The sequence below is a fragment of the Buceros rhinoceros genome, unplaced genomic scaffold, assembly GCF_000710305.1.
Source record: "Buceros rhinoceros silvestris isolate BGI_N320 unplaced genomic scaffold, ASM71030v1 scaffold5295, whole genome shotgun sequence".
NCBI lineage: Eukaryota > Metazoa > Chordata > Aves > Bucerotiformes > Bucerotidae > Buceros > Buceros rhinoceros.
Window position 1 is genome coordinate 1,273 of NW_010414497.1, and position 17,843 is coordinate 19,115.

General features: G+C 38.5%; 1 protein-coding gene across 1 annotated transcript in view; it reads right to left on the reverse strand.

Annotated features, from left to right (window-relative positions):
• Nucleotides 1–758: 758 nt before the first annotated feature.
• Nucleotides 759–17,843, reverse strand: part of LOC104494295 (adenylate cyclase type 2-like) — a gene marked incomplete at its 3' end in the record, with an annotated part of 102,181 nt that continues 85,096 nt past the window's right edge. The window contains exons 8-13 of the mRNA XM_010137105.1: nucleotides 10,293–10,451; nucleotides 9,797–9,929; nucleotides 9,291–9,467; nucleotides 7,949–7,992; nucleotides 5,358–5,438; nucleotides 759–828 (exon numbers count right to left, since the gene is read on the reverse strand). Of these exons, the coding sequence (XP_010135407.1) occupies nucleotides 759–828; nucleotides 5,358–5,438; nucleotides 7,949–7,992; nucleotides 9,291–9,467; nucleotides 9,797–9,929; nucleotides 10,293–10,451 (664 nt within the window). The remainder of the gene's footprint in view (nucleotides 829–5,357; nucleotides 5,439–7,948; nucleotides 7,993–9,290; nucleotides 9,468–9,796; nucleotides 9,930–10,292; nucleotides 10,452–17,843) is intronic.

A 17,843-nucleotide genomic window follows, 5' to 3' on the forward strand; every position in this document is an offset into this window, starting at 1 on the left:
TGCTGAAGCTGTGTCAGTACGTAGAAATATGCTCAAGGTCTACAAGGCCATAAACAAAGAAAAGGCCTGACTTTCTAGGCTAGTGACAGTCACCTAAAAGAGCAGAATCTCATTCTAAACATTAGTCCGAAGACTAGAAACAGTATAATTTACTTCATTTGTACACAGATGTCTCAAACATATATGTGTTTTATCACATATATTAGTCTGAAGAACATTTATTGTGTTGCATCCAAGACAGCTAGGCATTTTTCTTGAAAAAAACATTTGTAGTATTGTTTCCCTGGAATGGCTTTGAACATCAAGTGCATATGGAGAAAATTAATGAGCAACTGATATCATTACAAGACTACCATTACTACAGGTGGAGTCTTCGAGACATGGCAAAAGAAAAAAAAGTTAAGACAGTGGAGTTTGATAAATGCCTTTTGAGTATGTAGGTGATGGAACTTAGGAATCCTTTGCTCCAGTTACATAAAATTTGGACTATCGAAGCTCCTCCCACTTCTGTGAGTTCATGAAAATGTCAAGAAATTCAAGTGAATTGCAAAGCCCTATAAACAGGAAAGCACTCTCAGACATCACATAAAATTTATTCTGTAAATGAGCAAAAATATTATTGTAAGGTTTGAGCACTTCTCCCTGCAGAAGAGATGTGGTGGCCATGGCTCCATGTTACAATAGCAAGGGATACAGGCCTCACTTAGGATGAAGCAAAGAAGGAATCAACCAATGCATTTGCAGTAAAAATAACTTACTTCTTTTTCCAGAGTCTTATTATAGAAAAGAAGTGATATTCTTTGAATGTCTTCAGATTTAAGCCACTGCCTAGAAGAGAAAAGAAACGTTATAACTGACACAGGAATAAAGTAGCCCTGTCTTTTTATATTATTGAAATGCAGTAAAATAAGAAAATCACTTTGAATAAAGCAAGTTTTTGTGTATTGCAATGTACATGGTGCATTGTACTGACAGTGAAAGTGGAAACCACAAATCCTGTCTCCCTCTTGACTTCTGCTGCTAACTTACACACGAAACAAAAGCTCAGATGAGCCATTTTTTCCGTGGTTCATTCATAAGGACAACCAAGGGAGAGATTTATATGATGTAAATGTGACACTGATATTCCATTCATGTCCAAAATATTGTAGTACACTGAGTGCACAGAAGAGAATCTGAGATAAAAACAGTCCTACACAAGGTACCTTTAAGAAGCGCACCATTACAATATACAAGCGTGGCAGGTAATTTACACTTCATGAACTCCTGTTCCGAATGAAAATGTGAAAAACATCATTAAAAGAGGTGGAATGATTTTGTTTTTGAGCTGTATTAGTCTCTTGACCATGACCCTGTACTCTAGAGGTAGATTTTGATCTTTCTACTGATTATAAAAACTTCTTCCCTGCTTAATGATGAGAAACACAAAATAGAGTAAGTACTTGCATTAAAAGGACAAATCTATTTTTAAAAGAAGTGATTTTTGTCAAATGCTTGACATAAATTTTACAAAATGAAATGATCTAATATGAAAGTCGATGTTTATTTTAATGCACACTTGAAAAGAAACAATATTCAAACTTCAAGAGGGTAATGCTGCTTGTACCTCAAGGGAACTATACAAATTAAAAATATTTAAGCAGACTACTTCTGTGAACACGTAATATTTGAACTTGAACAATAACAGCAGGGCTTGAGACTTTTTTTGCAACCTTTCCAGAAATAACTTTAAATTAGGCTCTGAGTAATGTAGTTCATGCCTTCTAAATAAAAGGGAATGTTTGAAATGACAGGATCCAATGCAAATAAGTAGCAGCAATGAGCCACAGTGGAATATATCCTAAATTAAGGTCCTGGGGGAACAGGAGTGGACAGAGTGGAGCGCAAGCTATTAGCATTGATTTGTGAAATCTAAAATATTTGTTTCCTTGCCTGTGTAATCAGTTTCATTATAAAAAGGGGCTGAAAATAGATTAAGTTCTAGGAATGCTTAGTTCAAAAATATACTTCCTAGTTCACTCTGCTATGGCTCACATCTATGTCTGATCATAGTTAGGATTCTGAGATGGAACAGATATGACAGGCTATTGTACATACAGCATTATTTTGTTGGGGTACAGCTGTAATCTACAGGAGAAAACAATCAGTTTGTGAAAAGCTTTTGGTAAACCATGAAAATTAAGGGCAAGTCTTTTTCCATTTAGTTATAGAAATCAAACAAAGAGTAGCCCTCTTCTCCAAATTTTTAACTAATTTACCCTTTTTTCTTGTTATCTGACAGGTGGATTAACTTAACTACAATTGCCACGCTGCTAGAAGGTCAGTCTGCAGATCTGCTCCCAGAGGTCTAATTTGCTCTGTACACACTTGATTGCATATGAAGTCAGTAGTGACATTCAGAGCAAATGCTGCCTCATACTCTATACATTACAAGCTCATGTTTTCAGGAGCTTTTAGTTCTACTTTAAAGCTCAGAAAAACCTGGTTTTTGGTAGCAGGTGCCGAGGCATGTGGTTTGATAGGGCTTGTACTGACTGACTATGTACAGCAAGAAATTATGCACAGAACGTAGCGGCTACCACAGAACAAAGAGCGGAAGACTGTCTCTCTTCTACTCTACTACTGTCGTAGTAAAGTACTTATCAAAGAGCAAATAACTTTAGTTTAGCTCCCTTTGTAGGTATATGCTTAGCTAGCAGATTGCTATCCACCCATCACACACTTTCTACAGAAGTTCCCTAACCACCAAGGCTCAGGGTGGCACAGCTAGAGCTACTCATCGCTCTCCTGTGCAGGGTGGGCGCTTTGCAGCTAGGAATACTTTGTTCAAGGTAAGGGGAAAAGAAACATACGAAGAAAGTAAGATGTTACACTCTAATGGCTAAGGCACTCATCTCAGAGACAGAAGCACTTTTTCCCTCTCTATTAAATCTCTATTTACATTTCTTTAAATGCAGTTCTCCAACAGAATAATAATGAATAAACGGTTCATAACTTTCTTCATATAACTTTGCAGAGAGTGTTGCCAACTAAATCAACTACTCTGAATCATGTTATAAGGCCATCGGGCTGCTTTTTACATACCACAGTTTCATCTCCATTCCCAAAGAAGGAGCTGAACCCAGACTCCCCAAGTTGCTGAGTGTGTGCATGTGGCGCTTGGCAGTTTCGTGGAAAGGTAGCTAAGTCAGAGAAAACACTACACTGCTTTAAAAACCCGTGGTACCATTTCAATATGCACTGCATTGTTTTACACTGTGAAAAAAACAGTGATTCATTTGGCCTAGAGCTTTGTCTTGGACTGAGAAGATCCAGACTCTACGCTCCTTTATCTTCCAGTTACCAGCTGTTTACCAACTGGGCATGTCTTGTCCAAAGACCCACATACTATGATCACCTGCTTAGAGCCAGTTACTTTTTTCACAGAATGATGCATGGCAAAGAACCACAGTGTGGAACAAGAAGTCAGACCGTGCTGACAGCTCAGGATGGAAGAAACAATGGCTCTGTACAATGGATGTTTTCTTTTGAATTACATTAATGCAATATTCTAATTAAAAAGTTTCAAAGAATGGTAATTTCAATACCATATCTTATGTACAATGTTTTTTTAAGTCTTCTTCATTCAGTCATAGACCTACTCGCTATATAATCCAAACTTTACACTTACTTAAAAACATTTTAAAATAGCAGTTTTCTCATAAATTTTCTTAAACGTTTGCATCTTGATTCACAAAAGCAAACGACTGAGCTTCACAACCACTCCATTAGATTATTTGATAGTGTAGTTTCCATTTTATAGCCGAAATACCGAAGCACATAAAGCCCCCCACAACAATAAAGAAAACAGAAAGGTGATTAGTGTTGTGTCCTAAATGTAGGAAATCTTTCATCTAATTTTTCCGACTGCTCAGTATTCACATAGTTAAAATATTACTGACTTAACCTGCCATTTGTGAATCAGCACTTTTGACAACTTATTCTCGGGTACCCAACTGAATAATGTCATTTAAGTGATTCATTCAGCAAATCAATACATTTATAGGTAGAGAATCCAATTTTGGAAGGCGGCATTTTGCCTCTCTGATGTATAAGATCATTTCTTATCTTTCTGCAAGTCTCCACGTAATTCATGAAATGCACTGGAAATTTTTCAGAAACCTTTATCACACAAAATTATTTTATTCCCAATTTCTCTGAATTTTATGCACTAATTAGATAAGACAGGGACTCTTCGAGATAAAACAACCTGTAGTATGATCATACCAACACTTTATTTTCATGCATTTATATAGATGCTTTACTTTTAACATCAAAGCATCGTTTTCACAATCCACTTACCAGAGCAAGTATATGGAAAGACACGTAAAAACTGCCAAAACTTACATAGCTGTTTTAGGCAAGTCTAGCATAATCAAAAGGCTTTGCACGTCACATGACATATCCTCTTCCTTTGTATGACTTGTAACTACCGCCACTCTTTTCTATAAATAATTACTGAAAAATATTTTCCTAAAGCCTATCTTTTAACAGGACTATCAGCTGCATAAAACCAAATGTGACATATGAGCATTTAATGATTAGGTGTAATACTCAGCTGGTTAAGATTCTGAGTAACAGAATTAGGGGGGAAAACATATAATTCCTCACAAATATTTTTCACATTTTTGAAGGGCAATTCCATTATTCCATCAGATAAATATAAGAACCCTGAACACCTATTTCATATGGGTATTGATTTTTATCTCAGTCTTATCTATTCACCAGCAAACGGAGAACATCAATACCACCTCCAGCTCTTCCTAGGACACAGAAAAAACTCATGTTGCCTCCCCCAACAATTTCAATATGCCATCGAGCTTAGCCTTCTCTAAGAAATCAACCAACCAAATGAAACAAGAGATATGCCACCAAGATTTTAGGGAGGGTTAGGGTTTCTGATTCTGTGGAGATGTTTCTGTGACAATTGTCAAGCATCAATTTTCACATAATTCTGACTCCCAAGCCAGCTCTTTCTTTTTTCTTACTTTGCTCTTAGATGAAATGCATCTGTAGAGTTACAGCTGTGGGTGTACACTTGTTCATAAAGTTACAAAAATCCCTTTGCCATGAAGACCAAGAAAAGCCAAAACCTCTGTTAAATGATTCACAGGTGCTGTCTTATCTCATGTAGTAGAAAATGTTACCATACAGCCTATCTTCACTATGTGCAGAGCTTCCTATGCCAGTATTGGTGACACCTTTACGGTTTTCAGGCTTCTGTGTGCATATGGGAGTGAGAAAGAGTAAACACTACCCTCTGTTGCAGATTTGTGTCAAAGTTGAAGGAAGGAGACAAATAGAGGACAAAAACATACTTTTGAGCATTGATTCCATCAATGGCCTGGATCATCCTTTCATTCAGTTCCTCCTCAAACCTTCTTTTCTGTGATTTTGTTCTGAAATAAAAAATGTGGGATGGTACTTTGGAATATCATTACATTCTTACTAAACATTAGCTTCAAACAATGGGGTGATGGCTGGCATAAATTGTGAAGAATCACAATTCTTTAACATCTATGTTGCAATAGCAGCTACAGGCTTCAGACACACTGAGCCTCAAAAAAAGCTCTTACAAAACCAGCATAAGCTACAGAGTCTGAAACACACACACACACACACACACACAGAGTCTAGAGTTTAGGTACTCGGAAGCACTTAAAAAATGAATACAAGAAAAAGTTTTGTTAAAAAAACCAAACCAAGAGAGTTCAAGTAATACTGGTTGAAGGAAGGTCTTCTGCAGTGTTACAAATTCATTAAAAAAGAAAGCGCATATGCTGAAATTCATAAAGCATTCCTGTTTCTTGGAGATATTTTTAAAAAACTTTATCAGAATTGTATGCTGAGCAATACAGTGCTAATGTACTAAGGCAAAATATATATCCTCTACCAAAAGCTTGCTAACTCTTCTTTTCTTGGAAATATTTTATTATTTCTAATAAGAAAACTGAACACTAAGTCTGAAATCAGTTTCAAACATATGTCATGTTTCTCTATTTACAACTTATAACAACACCAGATTCAGCATGAAGCCTACTGAGGATCATCAGAATGGGTTTGGTAACATATGTTACTGCAAATGCCAACAGAACTTTCAGCAGTTGTCCTCCTTAAAAATGGAGTATTTCAAATATTGCCATATTATGTCTCTGCCTCTTGAAGGCTTTCCACTGTGAACTTAATAACAGTGTTTTGTACGAAGTCAACAGTCAGATTTGAAATTTGACTCTGCTTACCATAATTTTCTTAACCTAAACATCGAACCCTGTCAAAGGTAGCATGGATTTTCTTCAACAGTAAGTTTTTTTGAGTTATTTCCCCCAAATTGATAACCTGTTGCAGGATTCAAATTCATACAGAAATGATATTAGTGTACTTACAGTACCTTTAAACAACCCACTGACTTCATGCCTATTAAATGCTATATAATTTGGGTCAGAAAGTTTACAACTTTTTTTTCACATATGAAACAATCTGCCTAGGAGAAATAACTAGACAGATGAAGAGATACTATCTAATCACACTTAATCCTCTTGGCAGATCTCTAACAACGTAAGACTATCATGGAATTGGATAAAAGCTAAGACTATCACAAACAGAAGCCTACAGTCAGGCTTCAAACCTCACAGTTTCATATTCTAATAAAATACTGATTTTCAAATTACTTACTGTTTCAGGTCTCTCCTGTGAGAATGAAGTTTATCTAGAGTCTTAGTTATATGCCTCACTATGGACATTAGATACTAATAATGGTTTCTAGAAACTCCTTCCATAATATGAAACTGAGACGTGGTAACATTTGTAACTTTTGGAACTATTTTGGAGAGGAATTTAGAAATGCCAAAGCAGGAACATCTCAGAATCCTACAGAGTTGTGTCATTTGCGAAGACCACAGTCCAATGATCTTACTTTTTACCATAAGGCTGATAGAAGTCCTTTTGGCATACTGTCCAAATGTAATTTTTACCAAATGTTATGCACCTTCAGTCAAAACTTGTTCATCTTCTGGAATTTAGCAATATTTTAGGTAATTGTATAGCTCTCCAGTAACCTGTGATTTGTTGAGGAGACATTTATCAAGCAGGAAGATGAGGAAGGAACAGACAGAATGACTTGTTTTTACAACCAAAGACAATAAAAATAAAATTTTTTCAAACAATTTTATGGTATATGTGATGTTACTTATAATTTTGCAAGAAAGACATTATCTGAAGTGTTACCAGGTCACTAAAATAAAAATTAACCATTCCAGTTTCTGACAGTACTAAGCTGGGTTTTTTAAACAGATTTCATTCAACCCTGTTTCCATTTCTCACACTCTCACCTCAGTCATTGAAATACCAAGTGGAAGAATGAAAACTTAAAGCTATTGTGATTTTGCAAACATTTGGTGTAGCAGGAGCACTGCAGGAAGATGTAAACATACTTTTTGAATGTTTACTACTGCAAACATACTACAGACTTTGAAATCATAAACCACAAAATATATAAATGTCTCTTATAGTACCTATTATTAGCTGTTGCAACAAAAATTATTAACAGCCGTTTCCATCTTCCCTTTTCTTACCCCTCTGTACCTCCTCTCAATTTTCCTGTGTATAACTTTCTCTCCACTAATAGAGTAATTAGGGTGTTAGGAGAAACGAATACTAGCCAATCAACTTACACTAATTCTGAATAATGCCATTTGTTAGCAGGAAGTGTATTTGCAATTTGTAAGAAACATGCCTGCTAAATCAGTTTCCATAGGCCTTCTCTATATAAGAGATATCAGCTGAAAAAAATTTGTGTGAGAAATGGCCCACAAAATTTGAAACCATGCCTTATATAAACATGAATTCATATGAATATATATGTATTTATATGGACTTTATATTAATAACTGATTTTTAAAAATTATTTTACCTCTCTCTGCAACGCTGAAAATGATATTGCCCCATAGGAACATCCTAAAAAACAAAAGAAAATACTTATGAAGTATATTAGACTTTGACAACATTAAGTTGCTTTAAAAAGTGTGTTGAGAGTGGAGACAAGTAAGGAGAAAAGTTTCTAATACAAATAGGTTTAACATTAGATTAAAACTGTCTAAAAGAAAAATCCAGCCAAGAGTGAAGATCGAGTGACCTGGAGGCAAAATGATCTATCAGTATAAAGACTAAATAACTAATACAATAAGAATGTTTTGCATTTCTAGAAAGTCACTGCTTCAAAGTCACCACTGTTTGAATGTAGCTCAAACTCCTGCCAGCTTCAGCAAAAATCGATGCTAAGTGGTTTTGGAAAAAACAGACCTGAGTGGTGAAAGACAGGCAGTGGTCATTATTTTTTATTGATAAGGAAACAGCAGCCACCATACCCATGCTTATTCTGTGTTTATAGTGATGGCTGGGTATCCTCTGTAATGAACACATCACAACCCACATTTTGACACACCATATTTATTGGAAAAAATGGGTTAGGTGGCTCAGTCCTATGTTCTCACATGTAGCAGGAACAAAACTGAATACCACTGTTGAAAACTATTAGAATTTACCTTTACTTTTGCATGTTTCAGCAGTAGAAGACAATGCAATGTACACGCTGTGGATGGACAGCGACTTACTGAGAGCAGTAAAATAATGTTAGCAAAACTAGAAAGATGTAACAATGCACTGCAGCACTGTGAAACTCGTGCCGTTAGCCATAGCTGATGAGTGGTTAGTGCACCTTCAAAAAGTAGATGTTACAGTGGGTATAGATTTAGTTCCCAGAGAACTCTTCGTCCACTCCAGGTACTACAGGGATATTCTAACTTCACAGCTCTTGCTCCAGGTTTGGCCATACTCCAAATGGAGAATGGGGCTGAACAGCCAGTGAAATCTAAGCGAATGTCTCAAAATGTCCCTTCCCAAAGGCATGGCATTCCAGCTTTATGTCCAAAATGTCTTTCCACAAGGTGAACAGCAGCCACTCTACATGCTGTGACTAGGGCTCAAGCTCAGAGGGTCAGTTTGTGTATTTTAATAAGTATGTTGGGCTCCTTATAACTCAGAGATGCACTTACAGCATGACATGACTCCTTAGAGTCTAATCCAAAGCTCACACAGAGCTCACAACGGAAAAGGCCCCAGCAAGTTCACCAGGTTTATGCCCTGTACAAACGTGTCTGTCTCCTCTATCAGAAATAACCAGGTACTTAGCAGTTAGCACCTCTTTCCTTGCAAATATTACTAAATTTTATGAAATGACATAAGTAGGCCCCTACTGTTGTGCTAATCTTGCCGTTTTCAGTGGTCATGCTGTCCCTGTGGTGCAAGTGTGCAAATGGCTTGGCTGCTCCCCAAGATTCCAGGTACCGGGTCATGCGGACAGAAGCTCTCATTTTGGCTCCATCAAGAGTATTTCGAGGTCTAATGTGGTGCTGAGGGCTTCGCTTCTCTCCCTGGTTGACAGAGAATAAAAGGTGATATCAGCCTTGGTGTTTGTTACCTTTTGGATTACTAATGCATCATCTGGTACCACATATCTGCATGCATAGGAACTTAAAAATGGAGAGATGCTAAGAACCTGCAATTCTTAATGATATTTCTGGGAAATATCAGAGACTTATTTCTGAACGGTGAGAGAGATTTGCAATGCAAACATTACATATTTGTAGGCAGCAGTAATTGATCTGATCAGGATCTTACAGCAGTGAATCATTCAATAAAGAGATTAGTAGTCCTGCTCAAAAATAACTATGACTGGCTATAAAATAAAAGTATTACTAACCTTGGGATTGATTACAAAGTAAGTCTTAACATTATGCTCTTTCAGATATGGGTCCCTCACATCTCCATCCCCATCTTCCACTTTGTAAGCTCCATTCAAATGTGCCAAGGTGACTGAGGTGATGTGAACACGGCTGAAATTATATTTTAAAAGAATGAAAGAATCACAAATACCAATCAAAAGCATAATTTGAACCTGATCAACCTTTTTTACTTGCTTTTGGATACACTTCTAATGTGCTACTCACTTCATTTATGGTCCCTCTAATCTCATTTTTAGATGTAATGAGCATAAATCTAAAGGTTTCCATCCACAAAAACATACTCTTTAAATCACAGGAAATACTGAGTGCCTGGTTTTTTGGATTTTTTTTTTTTAAGGTGGCACTAGGAATCAGTTCAGGCTTCTCCATGAAGGATGATCGCTAAAGACATGGTACCTATGCATTTCTCCATGATATAAAAATCCACGTGTCCAAAGTTTAACAGTTTCTTACCCTGGGACTCCTCCAGCTTCCATGTGATTTGCCAGGGTAACGTCGTGTGACCACACATCGTACTGCCACTTCTGTAGCCCAATAACACCACAAAGTACATTCCCAGAGTGTACTCCTACACGCATATTGATATCAACTCCAGTTGCGTCCCTCACTTTCCTGTAGTTGAGAAAAAAAAACTCAGTTAGTGTACATAATAGGGCCTTTGTTTTCTTTTTTTTTCCTCTGGTAAATCAGTCAAATTAGCAGTAACGACAGTGATAACATTTATTTCTTTTTAGCATTGCCTCCATTACTTTTATGCTAGGATTATTTTCACCTATTACCTTTACTATTATCTGTAAGTATTAATTCTCAAGTTCATGTCTGAAGTCCCTTTTTTTTTTATACTTATTTGAAATTATTTAGGTGGACTGAGCTAAGCAGTGGAAATGCTTGGGCTCGTGGCAGAACCTGGGAACTATTTTTGTCCTACAGGCAGCCTTTGGTATGGCTTTTAATGTAGTAACAGTCCAACAAACATATTTTGGAGATCTGGAACTACTGTTGTGTGGCCTTCGATTTGAAGACATTAATATCTACATTGGAGACCTTCTCATATCTGGTTTCTGTCAAATGCCATCATCCTTGCATGCATGCCTGCCTGCAAATGGTTCTGCTCTGAATGGAAGGATGAAAAATGCAGCACCTCAGGACATTCTACAGACGGGTGACTCAGGCACTGAGCCCGTATCCCCAAAAAGTGTATTTCAGACTGTGGAGCACATAAGCTCAACAGCCATTCACGTGGTTGCTGAACCATTGTGCACACTAGATCGTTTTTCAGAGAATGAGAGGCCACCATCACTTTCCAGACAACATTTAAACATTTGACCTTTCCAGTGACTTTAGACATACATGAAGTATTTGTTCATCCCAAGCCAAATCTCAGAAGAGCCCTACATGTAAGACAGGCATTAATCTTTCTAGAAGAGGTTCTTCCAAATCACAGGTGGGTGACTAAAGTCAAACAACCACAATATTTTCAGAAATATGTCATATGGGTACCTAACAACATATGTAGAGTTACAAAACTAATTCAGATGTCTACAGGCTTACACAGTTCTATGAAACGGGAAGACTGTGACTTGACTGAATTTACGTATTTAAGCCCCAGCTCATGTGGACCAAAACCTAACCAATAATAAGGAACACATACAAACATTTATCTTGGGGGAATTCAGGGTGTTGTGGAAGGAATAACTACAGAATAAGAAACCCAAATGGCACCTGTATATGAGTTAGGTTCATAGTTCTAGCAACATCAATCTCGATTATGAGAATCATCAGCTCTGTGCCTTCCAAATTATGGAATTAAATTGGTCTGTTTCTCTTCTTTTTTGAAAGGGAACATAGAACTTACTTGACAGGTTTAATTTGATATGGTAAATCCAATGTGTAAGCAGTAGTTCTTAAGTGTTTTCTTTCTGTTAAACTATGTTAAACTACGTTTTGAAGTTATTAATAAGAAGAAAAGAGAAGTTTTTTAATTCCCTCATTGTTTACTGATACCTCTTTTCACTTTGCCATTTTATACTGCTCTCCCGTAGTTGACACACTTGAAAATGAACTGCTTGTAAATGATCTTCGTAAGCAGCTGGCAAATGGCAAATGACAACCACTTTGCTCTGCACAAGGAATATGACACAAGCTTAACACTCCAGGGGGAAAAAAAAAATTACAAAACTGGGCAAAGTGGAAAAGGAACATTTGTCCTCCAGGATTGCTTGTCAGAAGGTTGTCCTGACATATTCTGGAGACCAAGCCATAAAGTCTGCTTTATAATAAGGTCTCAAGAGTTAAGGAGTGGAGCAAGTAGAATATGTTCCAGAACTGAATCTTTCCTCCTGTCTCACAAATTAAAGAAACCACAGAAGTTTTTAAATTTGAAGTGTTACTCTGGTCCAAATTAAGGTTTACTATTTTTCTCCTGTGCTCCCTGAACAACCGTTAAGACAATGCAGGCACTGAATGTGTCTAAGAATGTAGCCTACCACAACCCCATAAGACACTTGCCTTATACACAAGTATATTCGAAACTTCCCACTATTATTTCATTTTCTGCGCCCACAGTGTCTCCAGTTTGACTCAGCACTCCGGTGTGCTCATCCTAACTGGGCAGTCAAAACACTCATCAAGGCTGTATTTTGCCTATTGCAGCCTAAAACTTGAGTTTGTAAAGATTCTGGTTTTCACAGGCATGCTTAGCTTGCAGATAGCTTTAGCAACTTTACTGCACACAAGCAAGAGCTCAGGTCATTAGGAAAGCATCTATGCTGTTTCTATGAGCTTTATTAATTGCTAATTCTGGACTAATGTATTAAAGACTCACCTAGTCCTCTCCTACTCACTTTATCACATTCAGTGAGCTTTGGGCACCTAGTTCCCTGCAAACTGCCAGCTTTAAAACCATAGTTCCTTTTTCGATCAGACCTGCAGAAATTAAATCGCACCTAAAAATATTATTTTATTTCATATCTAGCTTTCAAATTGGTACAACCATCTCACTGAACAGTTTCTTTCACTTTTCTCTGAAATGGAACTCACTTCATGCTACAAAATCAAAGACGGCCTTTCAGAACCTGTGGCTGAGCAGTATGTAAATTAGGAAGTCACCAGACAGACAAGGGGGTGGAGTTTGAGCTGAAGGAAAACAGCACATATTCATACACAAACATATTTTGCATTAACAGATAAGATCAGGACTTAGAGCTCCCAGTTAAGGCGGCCAGCTCTCAACATCACAGTCAGCGCTGGCATCTACGGCTCGATACAGTGAGCTTCTCACTCCTGGGCAAGCAGGCTGCAGGCTATAACAAAAATGGCATTTGTTCCAACACAGAACAGAGAAGCAAAGCAATTAATCAATGAGACTACTAACATGTCTAAACAGACACAGCCCATAGCAGACTGAGGTTGAATTGCTCAAAATGGAGCTACACACCATTAGGGAATGAGACTGAATAAGGCTTTGTACTACATATCACTCGGTGATTTGGTAGAATTCCTCCTTTTGGCTTCAAAGAGAACTAGAACTGAAGCCATATTTAGGTGGTAAAATCTATACAGAATTGTTAATCTAAACAGCAAACTGCTTTATTTCAGTAACTTACACACTGAAGGGTCAGCTTGCACCTCAGAGGCTGAATATAACAAAAGCTCATATCTGACAAAAAAAGGGTAGTTTAGACAGAATGAGTCAAACATATTGAGTGATACTCTTACAGCAGCAAGAGTATAACTATTTCTAGTTTACAGGCCACAGAAATATTTCAGGAGATGATTCCACACAAAGATGCAGCAATCACACATCAAAATAGGGAGATGATTAATAATCAGTAATTTTTATTCACCAGCAGACTGCAACGCTTGCCATAGTACTTTGAAAGAATCTGAAAACATGGAGTACCGATTCCTCACTTCTCACAGAGATGTAAACAGGCTGTGATAATCAGGCATCTGTTTACAGGAGCATGGTGGATACAGACTACAGTAATAAAGTCATACCAGAATGTGCTATACAACTAAGAGACTATTTTCTACTCTATAAGGCTGGTCTTACCAAGGAGGACCAGCATTAACAATGAAACACTTGATAGCAGCTTGAGCAGAAAGTTATTTAAGAGAAAACTGGGAAGTTCTAATGTGTGAGGAACTGACAGATTGCTCTCCGAGCTCAAGTAAGGCATTGCATTGTGATGTGTAAAATTATACTTTCAGTTCTTCATGAAGGGTTTGAGCTTAGCATTTTTTTCCACCAGCCTGTAACCTTCTACGCTTCTTTCTCTTAAGCGAAAAAAGCAATGGGTTGACCAGACACTCCACGCAAATGCTTTTAACTCACATTTCACACACAGCACACATATCTTTTGAAATGTAAACCAGAAAGCCCTTATTTTCACTGAAAGACTGGGGAAAAAACCCCAACATTTTTAGGCCAACCAAGGCGGTGAGTCAGGGTTTAGGGACAGACATTCATTTGCCTACTGCTCTACTGCAGGGATATTGGCTTTAGTTCCTAATATGCTAGAGAAGCAATAGGTTTAATTATAAATAATGTTCTAGTATACCCAAATGAAAAAGAGAAAGCATCCAGTGAAAGCAACTGAAGAAACAATCAAATCAGTAGATTTCAACGCTTGGCAAGGATAACTACTCCGTGCATCATTTAAAAAGCTAGATTTCTTTGGACACAATGTAAGTAAGGTACAATCACATTAGGATGAGGAAAAAAGATTTTAGAAAATGCAGCAACTTGATTCCTGTACTGAGGTTAGTTTTATAAAGCATCCCTAAAGCAAGGAGTTCAAAATCCTAGTTTTCACAAATACTATTTTCTGTGAATACCTTAAAAGGAAAAGAACCAAATTTGCATTAATCAACTTATTCAAACAATAATTACTCTGGATCCAATCACAAGACCAGACGACTGAAAGCTGAAACCCTCTTGTGACTAAAATGACATATGTATGTCATACAACAACATGTAGGTAGTATTCCAGGATTAGAAGAATCACTTCTGCATATGTATTGAGTTAATCATTCAGACCACACTGGTCAACATAACTATCCATTTCATTATGAGGTATACACCACACATCTACCTTACAAGCATGAGGTGATTTCTCGCTTTGCTACCTGGAAAACGGTAATTGTGATTTTGGCAAAAACATCAAAAATGGAACTGAAACTTACAAAACAGCGAAATAAGTTTTAAAACCAAAGTCCAATTGTTTAAAAAAACAAATCACACAGGCCGACTACCAAAAACCCAGACAGAATCACAGAATAGTTTTGATTGGAAGAGACCTATAAGATCATCAAGTCTAACTGTTCACTCTGCACTCCCAGGGTCCATAAATCATATCCCTCAGCACCACATCTACAGGTCTTGCAAATATCTCGAGTACTGGGGACTCCATCACCAACTGGGCAGCCTGTTCCAATGCTTCACAACCCTCTCTGTAAGAAAGACATTTTTCCTAATATCCAACCTAAATCTTCCCTGGAGCAACTTGAGGCCATTTACGCTTCTCCTACTGCTTGTTTCTTGGGAAAACAGACTGACCCCCACCTCGCTATAACCTCCTGTCCTGGTTTGAGCTGAAACTTCCTTGTTTTGGGTAACGGACAAATAGTACGATAGACAAATGCAGTACGATAATTCCGCATTTAATTGGTTAAGCAGGTCAGGTGAAACGTTACGTCGGGAGTCTTCAAAAGCAGCAGGCAGGGGGAGGATCCCTCCCTCTTGGCTTCCGGGCAGCGGCACAAATAGAGGAGAGCTCCCACGGATCTGCTCTGCCGAGGGACCAGGCCGAACCCAGACCGGGACCTGAGGGCCTGCGTCGGACCACAGACTCTGAACTGCTCTTGCCGTGGGTCCTGTGCTGTCTGAATCGGGTGAGGATACTCGGACTCCCGGCTGTTCCATACAGGGAGGTTTTTTCCCTGCAGTTTTCTTTTCCCCTGCTGGGCAGGGTTTCTCCCCCCCGTCTCGCCACGAGAAGAATTCTGCTTTCTCTGTCTGCAGGTGCAGGCATCACTCCTACCTTCGCCGTTAGCTGCCTGCTGAGAGATTGACCTTGAACAAGACTGCCACAGAATTCTGGTTATCTAAGTTCTCTCTTCTTCGGTTTTTTTTTCCTCTTTTCTCGGTTTCTGCATATGTATATGTAGTGGATAAGAGGTCACCACTAAACCATGCCTTTAAGCACCACATCTACAGGTCTTGCAAATATCTCGAGTACTGGGGACTCCATTACCTCCCTGGGCAGCCTGTTCCAATGCTTCGCAACCCTCTCTGTAAAAACATTTTTCCTAATATCCAACCTAAATCTTCCCTGGAGCAACTTGAGGCCATTTACGCTTCTCCCATTGCTTGTTTCTTGGGAAAACAGACTGACCCCCACCTCGCTATAACCTCCTTTCAGGTAGCTGTAGAGAGTGATAAACTCTCCCCCTCAGCCTTCTCTTCTCCAGGCTAAACAACCCCAGTTCCCTCAGACCACTCCTCAGAGGACTTGTTCTCTAGACCCTTCAACAGCTTTGCTGCCCTTCTCTGGACACACTTCAGCATCTCAATGTCCTTCTTGTAGTGAGGGGCCCAAAACTGGACACAGGAGTCAAGGTCTGGCCTCACCAGTGCCCAGTACAGGAAGATGATCACCTCCCTACTCTTGCTGGCCACACTATTGCTCATACAAGCGAGAATGCCATTGGCCTTCTTGGCCACCTGGGCACACTGCTGGCCCATATTCAGCCAACTGTCGACCAACACTCCCAGGTCCTTTTCTGCTGGGCACCTTCTCAGCCACTCTTCCCCAAGCCTGTAGCATTGTAGGGGGTTGTTGTGACCCAAGTGCAGGGTCCAGCACTTGGCCTCATTGAACCTCATATCACTGGTCTCAGACCATCGATCCAGCCTGTCCACCACCCTTTGTAGAGCCTCCCAACCTTCAAGCAGATCAACACTACCTCCCAACTTAGTGTCATCTGTGAACTTGCTGAGGGTGCACTCAATCCCCTCATCCAGATCATTGATAAAGATGTTAAAGAGAACAGGCCCCAATGCTGAGCCCTGGAGAACACCACTTGTGACAGCCAAACAACTGGATTGGTGAACTCCATTCACCACCACTCTCTGGGACCAGCCATCCAGCCATTTTTTTATCCACTGAAGTCATCCAAGCCATGAGCAGCCACATGTTATATATTTTTGCAAAGTGTAGCTCACCAAGATATATTGTAATTTTAGTCAAAGGAAACTTAGCTTTTCTATAGAAAAGATACCTGTGCCATTAATGATAACTGCTATGAGTAACCATTCACGTTATCTTAACTTCTAAAAGCTAAGGACTTTAGGTGTTAATTACGGACAATGAATTATCTGACTTTGGTTAAAATTAAAGAGGTGAAAGTTTTTTTTCATTGTCCTTTCTTCACAACATGTTTTATAACTAACAGAATTAGATCCTTGCTTAACAAATAAACCACGATAGTGAGTTGAAGTTTATGGGTAGGAAGATTTAAGACTCTTCAGCATAATGTGCAGATATCCAAACTAGGTTTATGTACACTCATACTGAAATATGTCCAGCTTTGGTGGTGGAACTTGTCCAGGGCAGGTAGCTTACAAATGTTATTTCTGCTCCACACTGAGAGTTCAGATAGCAGTCAGGTGAAGAGATTAAGGGGAATAAAGCTGTCCTTTCGCAAGACTTCAAAGAAGTCCCATCATCTTCAGAACTGCTACAGCTGTCTACAGTCCATTCCCAATCTACTTTTCAGTAATAAGCTAGCGGATTTCTCAAGTATGCCCATAGGTCTATCCTCAGATGCCTTACAAGTGCTAACTGATCAGATACAACCATATTTCTTTTTCCTTTTTCACAATCATATCAAGCCTCCTATTATTACTTGAGTTACTTGAAATAAGGTACAACTACTATTTCAGAAGCAATCTCATTAGGATGCTCAAATACTTTGGTCTATATTCTGTTTCAAAGACAG